At 39.9% G+C, this 17,979-nt stretch overlaps 1 protein-coding gene across 5 annotated transcripts in view; it reads right to left on the bottom strand.

Annotated features, from left to right (window-relative positions):
- The window catches only part of LOC136874942 (zinc finger protein 98), a 116,355-nt gene that overhangs the window by 62,205 nt on the left and 36,171 nt on the right, over nucleotides 1-17,979 (bottom strand). For 3 of the 5 annotated variants that reach the window (XM_068227934.1, XM_068227938.1, XM_068227937.1), the window contains one exon: nucleotides 13,519-13,605. In XM_068227934.1, the coding sequence (XP_068084035.1) occupies nucleotides 13,519-13,605 (87 nt within the window). Of the gene's footprint in view, nucleotides 1-8,734; nucleotides 8,863-13,518; nucleotides 13,606-17,979 lie in introns of all 5 variants that reach the window. The other 2 variants (XM_068227936.1, XM_068227935.1) reach the window with 1 other exon arrangement.

The raw sequence follows: 17,979 nt of genomic DNA on the forward strand, positions 1-17,979 counted from the left end.
TGCTGCTTCTTTTCCAAAGCCCTCGATTTTTATCACTGCAGACTGATTTTTATACAGACTGTAGATAATTCTTCGTTTTCTGTATCTGATCCCCGATCACTTTCAGAATCTCAAATAGCTTGGTCCAATTGACATTATCAAATGCCTTTTCTAGATCTACAAATGCCATGTACATGGGCTTGTCCTTCTTAATTCAATCCTCTAAGATCAGACGTAAAGTCAGGATTGCTTCACATGTTCCTACATTTCTTCTGAATCCAAACTGATCTTCTCCCAGCTCAGTTTCAACATGTCTTTCCATTCTTCTGTAAATAAGACGTGTTAAAATTTTGCAGGCATGAGATACTAAACTAATGGTGCGGTAGTTTTCACACTTGTCAACTCCAGCTTGCTTGGGAATAGGTATAACGACGTTCTGCCGAAAATCAGATGGCACTATGTCTCTTATATCTTGCACACTAAATGGAATGACCTCACAATGCTAGTTTCTCCTAAGGCAGTCAGTAATTCAGAGGGAATGTTATCAATTCCAGGTGCCTTGTTCCTATTTAGGTCTCTTAAAGCTCTGTCGAATTCTGACCTCAAAATTGGGTCTCCCATTTCATCAGCATCAACAGCTTCTTCTTTTCCCAGAGCCATACCATCTACGTCATTACCTTGATACAACTGTTGGATATGTTCCTATCATCTTTCTACTTTGTCTTCCTTCCCTAGAAGTGGTTTCCCATCTGCGCTCTTAATATTCATACACCTAGATTTCCTTTTCCCAAAGGTTTCCTTGATTTTCCTTTATGCAGCATATACCTTCCCTACGACCATACAACTTTCAACATCCTTGCACTTCTCCTTCAGCCATTCTTCCTTAGCTGTCCTGCACTTTCTATCCACTTCAATCTTTAATCGCCTGTATTCTTTTCAGACCTCTTCATTTTCTGCATTCTTGTTCTTTCGTCATTCATCAATAAGGTCTAGTATATCTTGAGTTATCCATTGATTCTTAGTTAATCTTTCCTTTCTTCCTAGCATTTCTTCAGCAGCGCTAGAGACCTCATTTTTCACGACTGTCCATTCTTCCTCTACTGTGTTTCCTTCAGCCTTTTCACTTAGGCCTAGTCCTTGTGCAACATGTTCCTTGAAACAGTCCCTCACACTATTTTCTTTCAAATTGTCTAGATTCCATCTTCTTGCATTCCTTCCTTTGTTCAATTTCTTCAACCTCAGGTGGCATTACACAACCAACAAGTTGTGGTCAGAGTCCACGTCTGCTCCTGGGAAATTTTTGCAATCCAACACTTGGTTTCTGAATCTCTGCGTAATCATAATGAAGTCTATTTGATACCTTCTAGTGTCTCCAGGTCTCGTCCATGTATACAGCCTTCTTTTGTGGTGTTTGAACCAACTATTAGCAAGGAGTAAATTATGATCGGTGCAGAATTCAACCAGCTGACTTCCTCTTTCATTCCTTTGTCGCAATCCAAATTCTCCTACAGTATTACCTTCTCTTCCTTGGCCTACCACTGTATTCCAGTCTCCCATCACAATCAGATTCTCGTCATCTTTTACATATTGTATTATATCTTCTATCTCTTCATATATTCTTTTGATTTCTCATCATCTGCTGAAGTAGTGGGCATATACACCTGCACTATTGTAGTGGGCATTGGTTTGGTGTCTATCTTGACAACAATAATCCTTTCACTATGCTGGTCATAGTAGCTTACCCGCTGCCCTATTTTCTTATTCATTATTAGACCAACTCCTGCCTTTCCCCTGTTTGATTTTGTATTGATAATCCTGTGATCGCCAGACCAAAAATCCTGCTCTTCCTGCCAATATACTACACTTATACCAACTACATCTAACTTTAATCTATCCATCTCCCTTTTCAGATTCTCTAACCTACCACAATGATTCAAACTTGTAACATTCCACGCTCCGACTCGCAGAATGTCAGTATCCATCTTCCTGATAATTGCCCCCTCTTATGTAGTCCCCACCCGGAGATCCGAATGAGGGACTATTTTACCTCCAGAATATTTTACCCGGGAGGAAGCCATCATCATTACATCATTCATATAGAGAGAGCTGCATGTCCTCAGGAGTTAGTTACGGCTGTTGCTTTCAGTCGTGTAGCAGTATCAACACAGCTAAGCCATGCTGAGTATTATTACAAGGCCATATCAGTCAATCATCTAGACTGCCGCCCTTGTAACTTCTGAAAGGCTGCTACCCTCCTTTCGATGAACCATTTGTTAGTCTAAGCTAAGAAAACCAAGATAACAGTTACATCTGTTGAAAGTATAGCAAAGATCTAGCGATAAGATTTCTCAATATAGTAAAAGCATATGATAGTGCACCATGGAGCAAGGTAGGAGAACCAATGGTAAGAAAGGGAGTGGCAAACAAATGATGGAAATTCTAAATGCAATGTATGGAAAATGTTTCAGCTGTGTCTAGACCCATGTTGGAAAGATGGAATAGTTTCGAAGTGTGCTGGGCTAAGACGAGAAAACGTACAATCACCACTATTATTTATAATGGTAGTGGATGAAATTGTTTAAGAGTTAAAGAAAGCATTATGTGAAAGAGAGATGAACATAATGCTAATTGATGATGAAACTATGGTGCAGGGAATAGACACTAGGGAAGTACAAGAACAACTGGACTTAACTGAAGGAGGAAAAAAAAACACAGCACTTCTCCCTTTGCAGAAATTAAATGATCGTAAATATGTCTCTTGCTCATGACCATCCATCAATGGGTGCTAATTTCAGATAACCACCAGCCATAAAAACATAGCCTGCACAGTTGCTAGGTAACACTATCTGGCCATCCATCCATATCTTACGGTTGCTAGATTACACTCCCGTCACACTAACTTCTGTCACGCTAACTTCCGTAATGCAAATTTTCAGATGACCCCCCAGCCATAAGACTGTCAAATTTATGAAATACAGTATGAAATTCAGTGTGGAGAAAAGCAAGACAATGGTGATAACACAAGGTGACAGAGTAGGAAAAGGAATCATAAATATTGAAGGTCAGAACATTGAAATTGTGGACAGCTTCAAACATTTGGGAAGCATACGAATGCAAAATGCAAGACTGCATCTAGAGATCAGCAAAAGCATGCAACAGGTGAACCTGAACACACAGAATCTAGTTCGGAAGAAGGAGATACCAAGGAAGTGATGTACAATATGTACATACCCATATTGACATATGCAACAAGACCTGGGCACTGACAAGAAAGAAAGAAAGAAAGAAAGAAAGAAAGAAAGAAAGAAAGAAAGAAAGAAAGAAAGAAAGAAAGAAAGAGAAGAAGAAGCCAAGGAAGTGATGTACAATATGTACATACCCATGCTGACATACGCAACAAGACCTGGGCACTGACAAGAACAGAGGGAGAATAACATTTAAGCCAGTGAAATGAAATTCCTAAGAAGTGTAATAGAAAAGACAGTGAGAAATGAAAATGTCAGGAAGGAAATTGTAGTAGAAAAGTTTGAATGACAGAAATGAGAAGAATAGGCTAAGATGGTTTGAACATATGAAGAGAATGAAGGAGGAAAGGATATCTAAAAGGATTATGGAGGTTGTCTGAAAGAAGAAGAGCAAGACTGAGAGCAAGATGGATAAACTTGTGCAAGACCAGAATAAGACAAAGGAACCTGTAACGGAACAGAATTACAGAAGAAGAATGGTTGTAAGAGAGAGGAAGATGGAGAAGTACCATCAATGCCCCAACCCGTCTGGAGCTGAATAAGGGGAAATGATGATAATCCTGATGACTAATATGGTAGTTGGGGGAGGTGTACAGCTTCTGGTAAATCACAAATGTGTAGTTTAATTAATAGTGTCTGAATGGCATCCTACCATTCCTCCCCTCCATAGTAAGAACAATTTTGACTAAGAACAGCTTATCAGCAGTGAGCACAAATTCTTCTACAGTTAGTTATATTTGTACAACAAATGTTCATGACCAGCATGCATGTGTTAATTTTTTTCAGTGTTTAAGAAAAAAACTTATGGAGACTTTTATAATGTTAATGGCAGTGTAATATGACTCTACAATGAAGAGATGACAAGGGTTAGAATCTGCTGGTATTTTAAAGAGGGTCAAAACTCTATCGTTGACAATGAGTGCTCTGGTCAACCTGTGAATGTAACGGCAGATAAAATGATTAATTGTGTGGCAAAGTGTGTTTGTCAGAACTGTCACCAAACCATATGGGACACTGCTTCCACTACTCAGTGCATTTTCACATAGGAACTTCACATGTACCATGTGTGTGAATTCATAGTTCATTGTCACTTAACATCGGAATAGGAGGAGGAATGGATGTAGATATACGGTGAGTTAGTCAAAGCTGATAGTGATCCAACATTTAGATGACATCATCAGAGGCAACAAAACATGGTGTTTAATAATCAACCAAAGTATGCTGCTTCAACATGGAAATAACTGTCTTAAAGATGACTGAATCCACGAGACTGCAGCAAATGAACAGTCATGCTGGACATCTTTTTTCTTAATTGGAGAAAATTTTTCTTTCAGTATTCATTTTTAAAGGGAAAAACACTATAAGAGGAACAGTATATGGATATATTACATAATTCGTGGGAGTCCTTCTGCCATAAGCAGCCTCAGATGTGAAGTGGAACTTAAGTCCACCCAAATAATTAATCTCTAGCAACTTTTCCTTCTTTTCGAGGAAGCAAAGATATCTTCTTCTTCTTGCTATTTGCTTTACGTCGCACCGACACAGATAGGTCTTATGGCGACGATGGGACAGGAAAGGCCTAGGAGTGGGGAGGAAGCGGCCATGGCCTTAATTAAGGTACAGCCCCAGCATTTGCCTGGTGTGAAAATGGGAGACCACAAAAAACCATCTTCAGGGCTGCCGACAGTGAGATTCGAACCCACTATCTCCCAGATGCAAGCTCACAGCTGCGTGACCCTAACCGCACGGCCAACTCGCCAGGCGCAAAGATATCTGAAGGGAAGTCATTTTGTATTGGTAATATGAAGTAAAAATAGTATTGCAGATGTTACGGGAGAATGCAAAAGATAGCTTTCAGCAGAGCTTCCAGAAGCTTTACCGATGCTGAAAATATTGTAGTCACTCAGGGATTACCCTGAAGTCTTTTCAAGTATACTCAGTAAGGAATTACATGGCAAGGAAATACTGTAAGTTAGGATCCCATTTTGACATAACCAAGATATTATGTGTGATATTTGAAGCTATTTTTCATTTTTGACTCAATTATTTTATAACTGTTAGGTTCTTCAGTCTGTCAAAACTAATTTATGACAATTTATTTATGAAAAAGAAAACATATACCAGCTTAATGTCTGAAAAAGTTAATTCAGAATTAATTTTTACATGTTCCTCTTACATACATACATACATACATACATACATACATACATACATACATACATACATTATCATTATAGACTGTTATGCCTTTCAGCGTTCAGTCTGCAAACCTCTGAGAATTTACTAAACGCCGCCACAATCCTCGATTTGCAACTAGTGTTGTGGCCTCATTTAGTTCTATACCTCTTATCTTTAAATCGTTAGAAACAGAGTCTAACCATCGTCGTCTTGGTCTCCCTCTACTTCTCTTACCCTCCATAACAGAGTCCATTATTCTCCTAGGTAACCTATCCTCCTCCATTCGCCTCACATGACCCCACCACCGAAGCCGGTTTATGTGTACAGCTTCATCCATCGAGTTCATTCCTAAATTAGCCTTTATCTCCTCATTCCGAGTGCCCTCCTGCCATTGTTCCCACCTGTTTGTACCAGCAATCATTCTTGCTACTTTCATGTCTGTTACTTCTAACTTATGAATAAGATATCCTGAATCCACCCAGCTTTCGCTGCCGTAAAGCAAAGTTGGTCTGAAAACAGACCGATGTAAAGATAGTTTCGTCTGGGAGCTCACTTCCTTCTTACAGAATACTGCTGATCGCAACTGCGAGCTCACTGCATTAGCTTTACTACACCTTGATTCAATCTCGCTTACTATATTACCATCCTGGGGAAAAACACAACCTAAATACTCGAAATTATCGACCTGTTCTAGCTTTGTATCACCAATCTGACATTCAATTCTGTTGAATTTCTTACCTACTGACATCAATTTAGTCTTCGAGAGGCTAATTTTCATACCATACTCATTGCACCTATTTTCAAGTTCCAAGATGTTAGACTGCAGGCTTTCGGCACAGTCTGCCATTAAGACCAAGTCGTCAGCATAGGCCAAACTATTTACTACATTTCCACCTAATTGAATCCCTCCCTGCCATTTTATACCTTTCAGCATATGATCCATGTAAACTACAAACAGCAAAGGTGAAAGATTACAGCCTTGTCTAACTCCTGTAAGTATCCTGAACCAAGAACTCATTCTACCATCAATTCTCACTGAAGCCCAATTGTCAACATAAATGCCTTTGATTGATTTTAATAATCTACATTTAATTCCATAGTCCCCCGGTATAGCGAACATCTTTTCCCTCGGTACCCTGTCATATGCTTTCTCTAGATCTACGAAACATAAACACAACTGCCTATTCCTCTCGTAGCATTTTTCAATTACCTGGCGCATACTGAAAATCTGATCCTGACAACCTCTCTGTGGTCTGAAACCACACTGGTTTTCATCCAACTTCCTCTCAACGACTGATCGCACCCTCCCTTCCAAGATGCCAGTGAATACTTTGCCTGGTATACTAATCAATGAGATACCTCGATAGTTGTTGCAATCCTTCCTGTTCCCTTGCTTATAGATAGGTGCAATTACTGCTTTTGTCCAATCTGAAGGTACCTTACCAACACTCCACGCTAATTTTCCTCTTACATACCATTTCAATTTGCATTAATCAAACAATTTATAATCCAGTTACCAGTTCTTTACTTCATCAACTCAGATAATGAGATTCGTTTGATACAATTATGTTCAACTGTTTTTATGTCATGATATAACATTCACACAAAAATGGAGACGAACCTATTTTCAATCACTCGCCATGCATCCAGGCCTAAGAGCACCTTGGAGAGAGATCCATTAAGAGAGGTCCAGCCCCGAGCAGCCAGAGCCAGCAGCCGTGATCGCCGACATGCCCGCAGCTACCACTCCAGCACTACTACTGAGACTTCAACTGCCACTATAGCAGCAACAAAGCAAATCTTGTTCGACTACTTGGTGTCCTGGGATCATGACTTGTCTGTGGGGTTAACCACTCAAACAACTAACCCTATCATGACTCAAGAAACAAGTAGTCGCATGCTGACCGGTTCACAGGCATTTGACCTTGCAGTATTTCAAACACACCCTTCCTAACCACCTACCACCCCCTAACTCTGCCACTTGTATCGAACAAGCCCAGCCATGCCCAGAAGCCAGTATCAAATCAATCAGTATAAAATCAAAACCATACAAGAAGTCCCTTCAATTTAAGGGCTCATCCAAAGCATCTCAGCAACTTGTCTTCAATGAAGATCACATCAGCATTTTTCCTCCAGCTATCAGAATCCAAGGAGCAATACTTGAGCACAGACATGCCATATACAAAGGGCTCATCCAAAGCATCTCAGCAACTTGTCTTCACTGAAGACCACATCACCATTTTTCCTCCAGCTATCAGAACCCAAGGAGCAATACTTGAGCACAGACATGCCATGTACAAATTTGTTTATGAACTGTGCATGTACCTCAACTTTATTGAAGAAACCCAAAACCTCTTGATTATGAAATGAAATGTTGTATGGCTTTTAGTGCCGGGATATCCCTGGATGGGTTCGGTTTGCCAGGTGCAGGTCTTTCTATTTGATGCCTGTAGGCGACCTGCTTGTCGTGATGAGGATGAAATGATGATGAAGACAACACATACACCCAGCCCCCGGGCCATTGGAATTAACCAATTAAGGTTAAAATCCCCGACCCGGCTGGGAATCGAACCCGGGACCCTCTGAACTGAAGGCCAGTACGCTGACCGTTCAGCCAACGAGTCGGACACCTCTTGATTATAATTTTTCCTAACAAAAACCAGTACATCCAAAAATTCTCCCAAGCTCCCATCAAATTAGAATTCCTCTTCACAGCAGTCCACCATTCTTGCAGCAGCAGTACTCGCAACCAGAAAAGTATACCCTCCACTCTCAAGTCTCCGCACCAACTACACCATAAACAGTCTCATACAAGCAATCTTATTACATTAGCATTGCTAGCGAAATCCCCTCCCCCCCTCCGCGCCACAACCAACCCAATCAAGTACCTGCCCTATCCAAATCAAATATCCCCCCACCTCCCAACCAACCTAATCAATCTAAACCAACAGCCTAGAAACCATGAATACACTCAGAAAATGTATTCAAACCCAGGACCTCCCAATGACTTTCTGCAAGTACTTCCAAACAACAAACATTCCTCAACAAATACCACCTATCAAAGTTCCACCAGCAACTAAATCTAAACAAACCCAAACAGCTCAAGTAAAAACCACGGTCGAAGCACAACCAACTGCTGGTTCCCAAGACAAATGTCTCCATTCAAATGGAATTTGGGCCTTGAAATTCCCAGGCCTTCCACACAAACTCCAAGGCCTCACACATGCATAGCCTCTCCCACAAATACACCCTCAACCATGCCCACGACAACCAATCCAACATTAACCATTCAATATTTCAGCAGCCTTAAGCTGAACCATTGAGCAGCTTACTGTAAATCTTCCACATGTTGCAACAGATGTGGTGGAAACCACCACCACACTCTCTGCACTCTGCCTCAGGACCAAACAAAGTATGCAAACTGTCATGGGAATCACGCTGCCTATTTCCCTGGCTGCCCCTATATAAAAAAAAAAGGCAATCATTGCACAGTATAAGCAGCAGCAGTACTCGCAACCAGAAAAGTATACTCTCCACTCTCAAGTCTCCGCACCAACTACACCATAAACAGTCTCATACAAGCAATCTTATTACATTAGCATTGCTAGCGAAATCCCCTCCCCCCCTCCGCGCCACAACCAACCCAATCAAGTACCTGCCCTATCCAAACCAAATATCCCCCCACCTCCCAACCAACCTAATCAATCTAAACCAACAGCCTAGAAGCCATGAACAGCTGGTGGATTGAGTAGCTGAGTTCCTGGCATCCAAAAGACACCCCCCCCCCCCCTTCCCATCGTCATCATTATCATCTGCAATTTCCAGCTGTTGGCCGGGTCTGCTTGGAACATAAAGCCTCTCCATCTCCTCTTATCTTCCCACCACTTTTCCCTAGTCACTCTTGTCCAGTCCTCTCCTCTTCTCTGTACACACTCTTCCACTCCTTTCATCCACTTGTCTCTTGGTCGTTTACCTGTTATCTCCATTTTGTGCATCCTCCTTGGTATCCTTTCCTCTGTCATTCTCTTCATGTGTCTATACCATCTAAGTCTAGATGCCTCTGTCCTATTCTGTAGTGGATCTTATTTTACTATATCTCGAACCTTCTCATTTCTCATCTTATCCCATCTTGTCACTCCTGTCCTGCTTCTCAGAAATTTCATTTCACTTGCCTGTATTCTATTCATGGCTTTCAGCCTCATTATCAAGTCTCAGCTGCATACGTCAGAATAGATATATAGTACATCCTGTATATCACCCTTTTGCTTCTCTGAGGGACATCCTTGCTCCAAACCAGCCTTCTGACACTTTTCAGGAATGCTCCTGCTTATCTTCCAAGGTCGATTATTTCCCTATCATTTCTTCCACTTTCCTCTATGATACTTCCTAAGTACTTGAAACTCTCTACCTTCCTAAGCTGTTCCCCTCCAAGCATTATCCCTCTCGTAGGTCTCTCCTTCTTTCTAGTTGTGATAACTGTCTCGCTCTTTTGGGCATTAAATTTCATTCCATATTATTCCACCTCATCTACCCAAGCATCTAACTGTTCCTGGATATCCTCTTCCTTTTCTCTCCAGACTAACAGGACATCTGCAAACATCATCACATTCATTTTTCCTTCTCCAATTTTCCTTGCCACTTTTGTCATTATTTCATCCATTGTTACTATGAAGAGCGAAGGTGACAGAGCACTTCCTTGCTTTAATCCACCTTTTTTCTCAAACCAGTCTGTTCTCTCTCCTCCTATTTTCACACAACTGACACTCCCATTGTACATCTCCTTCACTCTTTCTACGGTCTGTTCCTCGACACTTTTTCTCTGTAAGGCTTCCCATACCTTGTTTCTACACACACGGTCATAAGCTTTCTCAAAGTTCATGAAGGCCATCACAAGATCCTTACCCCATTCATAATGACGCTCTTGTAGTTGCCTTACTGCAAATATAAGGTCTATTGTGGACCTTCCTGATCTGAAACCATAATGCTCTTCTCTTAACTCTTCTTGCACCCTCTTTCTGATTCTATTCTTCAGAATCTTCTCAAACACCTTTGCACAGTGGCATATCAATGTGACTCCTCTATAGTTCTTAAACTCTTTTCTATTCCCCTTCTTGAAAATGGGTATGATTACCCCCTTCTCCCAATCTTCAGAGGTCTTCCTTTCCTTCCATACTACTTTCAACACACGATAAATCCACTGTTTCCCTACCTCTCCTGCTGCCTTCACCATCTCAATACTCACTTCATCTAACCCTGGGTCTTTCCCTCCTTTCATCCTGTCCAGTGCTAGTTCCACTTCTTCTTCTTCTTCTTCTTCTTCTTCTTCTTCTTCTTCTTCTTCTTCTTCTTCTTCTTCTTCTTCTTCTTCTTCTTCTTCTTCTTCTTCTTCTTCTTCCATATTTCTTACTTCCTTCCTGCTTCTACTTTCCTCCTCAGTGCATCCTTCTGGGTTTAGTAAAACTTCAAAATACTGCTTCCACATTCCTTTCAGTTTCTCCATTCCCTGCACTTCATTTCCATTTTTGTCTATCATTATAACATCTTCCCTCTTGCCTTTCCTCTTACTCTTGACCATTCCATACAGTACTTTTTTATGACATTTGTCCACTTTTCCATTCATTTTTCTTCTCCTCTGTTACAACCATTTTAGCTTCTTCCTTTTTTGTCTTATACTCTTGTCTTGTCTCCGTTGTCCTCTGTTGAAACCACACTGTGAAAGCTTTATTCTTCTCCCTAACTGCCGCTTTGACTCTGTCGTTACACCATGGGGTCTCCTTGCATCTTTTCCTGGCACTAGTTCTCCCACAAACTTCCTCTGTAGTTTTTACTGGTGTCCTCTTGAACCTTTCCCATTCCTCCCACCATATAAAGCTCCAATTCTCCATTTCCCCTCCCAAACGTACCAAGTTACCCCTTATACACTGCATGCCCCACACACAAAGCATCCCCCTCCTCTCCAAGCTACAAAAACCACCCTTCTTACCACGTTCACGGCACCCTTCAATTCTTCATAACCACTTTTCAAATCCTCACTGCAGGCACTCGACCATTTCTCACCCCGAAAGTACTGAAAATTATGGTTTCTTCATGTAAAACAATGAACTGATCAAGCAAGTTGAACAAAGCAATACACCAAACCATTGATGTGGGACATGGGACCATAAGGTCAGTGGTCATGCCACATGCCACACAAGGGTGTCGTTCTTTGACTGTGACTTATTTTCAAATTTTGTCTGCTTAATGCAAAATAAAAACAGAACAAAAATTCTAAGTTTACAGATTTAAAAAATGATTTGTAATGGGAGTTCCTCTACTCGCAATTGTGACCAATGGTATTCGGCAAGAAGAAAGAGGTGAGCTCTCGGATAAAATTATCTTTACATTGGTCTGTTTTCAGACCGACTTTGCCGCAGGAGGGTACTCAGACTGAGGAAACAAAGGCTAAGTTCGGATGGAACTCGACAGATAAAACTGAACCTGACCTCAGCGGTGGAGTCATGTGGCAAATGGAGGAGGATAGGCAACCAATAATAATAATATTGGCTTTTTGTCCCACTAATTACTATGTTGATTAAGGATAAAGGGTTTCCACCTGTTCAATACACTGACATAGTGGCTTAATTAAAATATCACATTTTTATTATTATCATTATGGTACTGGTTTCGGCATCTCCCATGCCATCATCAGCCAATGAAAAATTTGCAAGGTATTATAAGTGATTGCATGAAATATTTATGCAGTATAGAAACATATACAGAGCATGCTATCTAGTGTTCTGAAATTTTACAATTATACGTATACATTAAAATATGTGTGATTAAAATACAAAGACTGCTTAATCTTTTAAGATGTTAGACATGTCATCAAACACAACACTTTTTTGTGTGTCAAAAAGATTTTTTACAACTAAAATACTTGTGAATGGCCTTGAAGAGTACAAGGTTCTTAACATTAAACCACTAATTACTCTTACGGTTTTCAGAGATGCCAAGGTGCCAGAATTTAGTTCTGCAGGAGTTCTTTTACGTGCCATTAAATCTACCGACATGAGGCTGACATATTTGAGCACCTTCAAATGCCACCGTCTGAGCTGCTCAGCCCGGCAATGGACCAGGTCATGGAGGGTATGAGAAGTAAAGGGAAACCAAGATGACGATGGTTCTTAATGATTTAAAAGTGTGGAACTAAACGAGCCCACAGAGCTTGTTGGAAACAGAGGATTGGGAAGTCACCCAATTAATTCAGAAAGGCTTGTAGACTGAATGGTTTTTTTTTTTTTGCTATGGGCTTTACGTCGCACCGACACAGATAGGTCTTATGGCGACGATGGGATAGGAAAGGCCTAGGAGTTGGAAGGAAGCGGCCGTGGCCTTAATTAAGGTACAGCCCCAGCATTTGCCTGGTGTGAAAATGGGAAACCACGGAAAACCATTTTCAGGGCTGCCGATAGTGGGATTCGAACCTACTATCTCCCGGATGCAAGCTCACAGCCGCACGCCTCTACGCGCACGGCCAACTCGCCCGGTAGAGACTGAATGTTAAAAGGCATAAGAGTCTACAATGAAGTAAGTATGCATGTATGTATGTATGCACAGATAAAAAGACCGTTTTATGTACATAAATAGATGAAAAGTATTTTTCAATTTCATAAATTTCCACAATGGCAGTGGCAGGACAGATAATCAACTTTACAAGTCCCAAGTCCAGTAATAAGAACACAACACACCGAGAAACTTATTCGTTTACATAAAATCAGCTTCATGGTCCGTATTGTACTTACACAGATTAATTTTAAGGACACTTCCTCTAAAGCATTGATACTTTGTCATTATATGAATTTTTCATCTAAACAGTGTTATGTGGCTGATGATGTTCATAATATACGAAACATTTAGCACTTTTAACCAGTAAGTTACCTTAAGCAATTTAGTGTATCGACAAGGTGGAAAATAAAAAATACTTAGTTGTGAAACTTGTTCATGTTGAAAACAAAATTTTCATACCTCTGTCTGATAGACAAGTAAGGCCAAAGTGCTTACTATGGTGAGACAATTTGTATGCATGGCATAAGACAATAAATTACAAATAGCCTATACTGTATTCTAGACCACTCACCAGATTTAAGGGCTTTTCTGATGGTTTACCAGACAGAATTTCTTCAGTATCCACCTGCTTTCCCTCCATCTTTGTCAGGATTGTAAGCTAGAAAACCACAAGATGAAATCAAAAATTAAAAAACCAAATGTTCAAAAAACACTGTTAGTATTAAAACTAATGATATGCTTTTAGAATGAAGCGAGTTGGCTACATGGTTTGAGTCATGCAGCTGTGAGCTAGCATTCAGGAGATAGTGCATTTGAACCCTACTGTTGGCAGCCCTAAAGATGGTTTTCTGTGGTTTCCCATTTTCAAACCAGGCAAATGGCTGTAACTAAATAAACGCCACAGCCACTTCCTTCTTGTTCCTAACCTTATCCTATACCATCACTGCCATAAGACCAGTGACATAAAACAAGTAGCAAAATAATAATTTTTAAAAAATTGAAAATAAATTTCACTTTATTTATGTATCGATTGTTTTAAAATACCTAGGTATACAGGGTGATTCAGCTAAGTTGCCCACCTCAAATATCTTCTGATCCGTTAAAGATATAGGCATTCTGTTTTCAAATTCTTAAATTGTATTAAGGGGCTCATAAAGTACTGTCCTATTCCTCTCGATCACATATGTGATTACCGAGAAACAGGCAGCAACCTTTTTTAAAATGGTACTGTAGTAATTTCACCCAACGGAACAATTAAATATAGAGCAAATAATTCACTGATGTGGTTACGTTGCAAATCAGACAAGTACTTTTGGAGATATTCAAGGGTTTCAAATGTGTGGATATTAGACAGAAAGTGATGTGCCACTCACTGTGATGTCCAGTGTATTGTCCTCCTGCATCACTCATGCTTTGTTGATAAATGCACACACCGAATGTATTTCACACATAGCATACGGTGATGGTATTGTGCAGTAAAAAAAATGTTTGCGGTCAACCACACTCGTAAGAATAAAATTACCGGGCGAGTTGGCCAGAGGCACGCGGCTGTGAGCTTGCATCCGGGAGATCGTGGGTTCGAGCCCCACTGTCGGCAGCCCTGAAGATGGTTTTCCGTGGTTTCCCATTTTCACACCAGGCAAATGCTGGGGCTGTACCTTAATTAAGGCCACGGCCGCTTCCTTCCAACTCCTAGGCCTTTCCTTTCCCATCATCGCCATAAGACCTATCTGTGTCGGTGCGACGTAAAGCAACTAGCAAAAAAAAAAAAAAAAAAAATTAGAAGAGACGTTCACAAGAAACTAAATGGGCGAGTTTTGTTTCATTTTAAATGTTAATGTGTAAATTAATTCAATTTTCTCAGGTTCGCCAGTACTGAAAGAGTACAGTACTTATTTTAACTCGACCACTGCCTGTTGCTAACGTACATCGATCTTACATCTCGACTTTAAGGAGGACCAAAGAGCCCAACAATAATGTTGTCCGTTAAGTTTGCATCCATTCTTCCCATTTACCACGTCATTCATTGGATTTTGTAGTTGTTGATTTCATCTCATGTACTATGTAGGGCCCTACTCATGAGAAGCATTTGAATTATTACAATTTCATTGTGTTATCTGTTTTTTTTTTTTTTTGATTCAACGGCAATGAAACAAAAGCTTTGTAACTCCGAAATGCTGTAGGCCTACATCATACTGTTATTTTCTTCTTCTTCTTCTTCTCCGGCCTCCCTTGAGATAATGGCGAGATATGTGTGTTTATCAACAAGACGCGAGTCAAGCACGAGAACTACGCGCCCGACATTAAGGAGAGTGGTCTAATGCCTACACATCAGAAACCCTTTAATATCTCCAAACGTACTCGTCGGATTTGTAAAATAAGCACATCAGTGAATTTGTCACTCGATTCTTAATTGTTCTATAGGGTGAAATTAGTATATTCCTATTTAAAAACACAAAGTTGCTACCAGTTTCTCAGTAATAACATATGCAATTGAAAGGAATAGGACAGTATTTTATTGGCCTCTTAATATAATTTAATTTGAAAACAGAATGTCTATGTCTTTGACAAATCAGAAGATATTTGAGGTGGACAACTTAGCTAAATCACCCTGTATATTTACACATCATTACTAATGTATATGGAGGTGAACCAATTTTTCTTCAAATTCCTGTATACTGTAAATGCTGTTTCCCATCAGCCAGATTTTTAGATTCTTTTGAAAGGATTTCACAGACATTAATATCTCTTAATTCCAATGGGTGCTTGGTGAAGTTATAATATTTTTGTGTTTTCTTTAATCTAACATGAGGAGTGTATATATCATTTTTTCTTCTTCTTGTATTATGTTGATATACCTCCTTCCTTAATGGGTAGTTAATCAGGTTTCCTTTGATGTCCATTATGCACTGGTAAGTATATATTGAGGGAAGAGTTATTATTTCCAGTTCTTGGAAAATGTCCCTATATAACTACTTGTCTGAAATTCCCTATCTGTCGCCATAAGACCTATCTGTGTCGGTGCGACGTAAAGCCCCTAGCAAAAAAAAAAATTCCCTATATGCACCAGATTGCTTTCATTTGCCATATAAGGACATTCTAAGCCCCCATTGGAATTAATTCCTGCACATGATTGCTCCATACTGCAGATGTGAATGGAAGAAAGCATAGTAAGCAGATATTATTTGAGATTTGCTACAACATTTCTTCAGTTTTTGCAATAAAAAATATCACTCAGGACAGTTTCTTACATAGTTGTTTTGTATGAACCACCACCGTCTCAATCCTATATACTGCCAGCTCTATGCTATGCTGTTAACATGCTGTTCAGCGTGAGCTCTTAGTGTCGCAAACCTCCACTAGGGGCGCCAGTTAACGCACCCAGTTTATCTCCATACCCACGTTGTGTTCCCGTGCGTTCACATTGATTATTTGTGTGTTTGTGTGTTTGGTTGTAAAATGATGAATTGTTGTGTTCCTCTTTGTATATCATAGCAAGAAATCCAAATTCTTCAGGTGTAAGGTTTCATGAAATGCCCCCAAGTAAAGAACTTTGGGGAAATTGGCTTAACGCTATATCAAAGGCAAGGATCAACCAAGGGTACTCAATGGATTCCATCTGATTATTCTCGTGTTTGTAGCCTGAATTTTAGAAATAAAACTAAAAGAAAAATATATTGAAGGAAATATATTGGATGACAAGTACGAAATTCATGTGAACAATGATGTCTCAATCCAAGTCAATATTCCAACCAGTAAGAATGACATGAGTCATCATAAAATCATACATTAAAGGCTCTGATCAAGAATTCTGAGACTGCGATAAACGCTGATGACTAACCATAAATGAACTTAAAAGACTACAGAGGAAATTTGAAGACAAACCAGAGTAAAGTAAAGGAAGCAGCTAAACATAATGAACAAAAGACTGTTTATCTTTTAGATCAAATCCATAATTTTCACAAGACAAAATCTGCAAGGTCAAAACAAATCACACAGTACTGTGTGACATGGAGAATAGTATCCCAAACGGTTATGAATATGGGAGGACTCCTGGTCTAGTGTCAGCTCAATCACAAAGTACTCTGGAAAGGTAGCCTAAATGGAAAAGTGTGGTGTTGGGATTTCCCAATTAGTGAAGGAAAGACTTAGAGCTGAATGTAAAACTCTCAGACTAACAGAGAGGAGTGCAACAGTGATTGCCGATTAAATGGCTAATTAGGTATGACCAAACCAGTGACAAGTTGGTCTGCGTGGTCAATGCTGAAGTTGTATGGTGCAGTGTTGCCAACTTAGCGGATTTTCCACTAAATTTGGCGGAATTAGAAGACTGTCGGCGGATAAATATATCATTTAGTGGACAGCGGATTTATGGGTGGAATTCTAGATTTATTATAGCGGAATTTAGTGTTTTATCCATTTTATGTTTTTTTTAAATTTGTACTTCAGTCTGTCTCTAAGCTATTCCGTACTTCTTGTCAGGAGCTAGCAGTCACATGAGGAAAACTTGCTATTTGGATTTGATGTTATGAGATCATGGTATCATAAATTTGTAATGCGTGGGGAAAGGGTACTTATCTCTTAGTTGACTAATGACGACAGATAATGAAACTGTGAGAGAGTACCATTTATATTTATGCTATGAAGGAAGACCGTTTAATGAACTGGCCTGTTCTGTGTGTGGCCCTTGAGGTAGGGGATTCACCTAGTTTGCACCCGGCAGTAAAACGCGTACAAGTTTTAGCTCACCGGCTAGCAGACAGGGGGTTAATTCCAGTGAAATTCACAGATCAGATGAGTGCAGATATTTACTTTTATTATTATTATTATTATTGCTCATTATTTGAGATCTGATTTCTTGGCAGAATTTTAGCGGATTTTTAGTAGTATTTAGCGGATCTTGAAAATATAAGTTGGCAACACTGGTATGGGGCACAGATATTGGAAAATCTGCTGCTCTCGCAAATAAACTGTTGTGTTTTGTTGTAAACAGACTTTCAAAAAGTTCCCTATTCCTGCTGACTACTTCATT

The sequence above is a fragment of the Anabrus simplex genome, chromosome 5 (genome assembly GCF_040414725.1).
Source record: "Anabrus simplex isolate iqAnaSimp1 chromosome 5, ASM4041472v1, whole genome shotgun sequence".
In the NCBI taxonomy this organism is placed as follows: domain Eukaryota; kingdom Metazoa; phylum Arthropoda; class Insecta; order Orthoptera; family Tettigoniidae; genus Anabrus; species Anabrus simplex.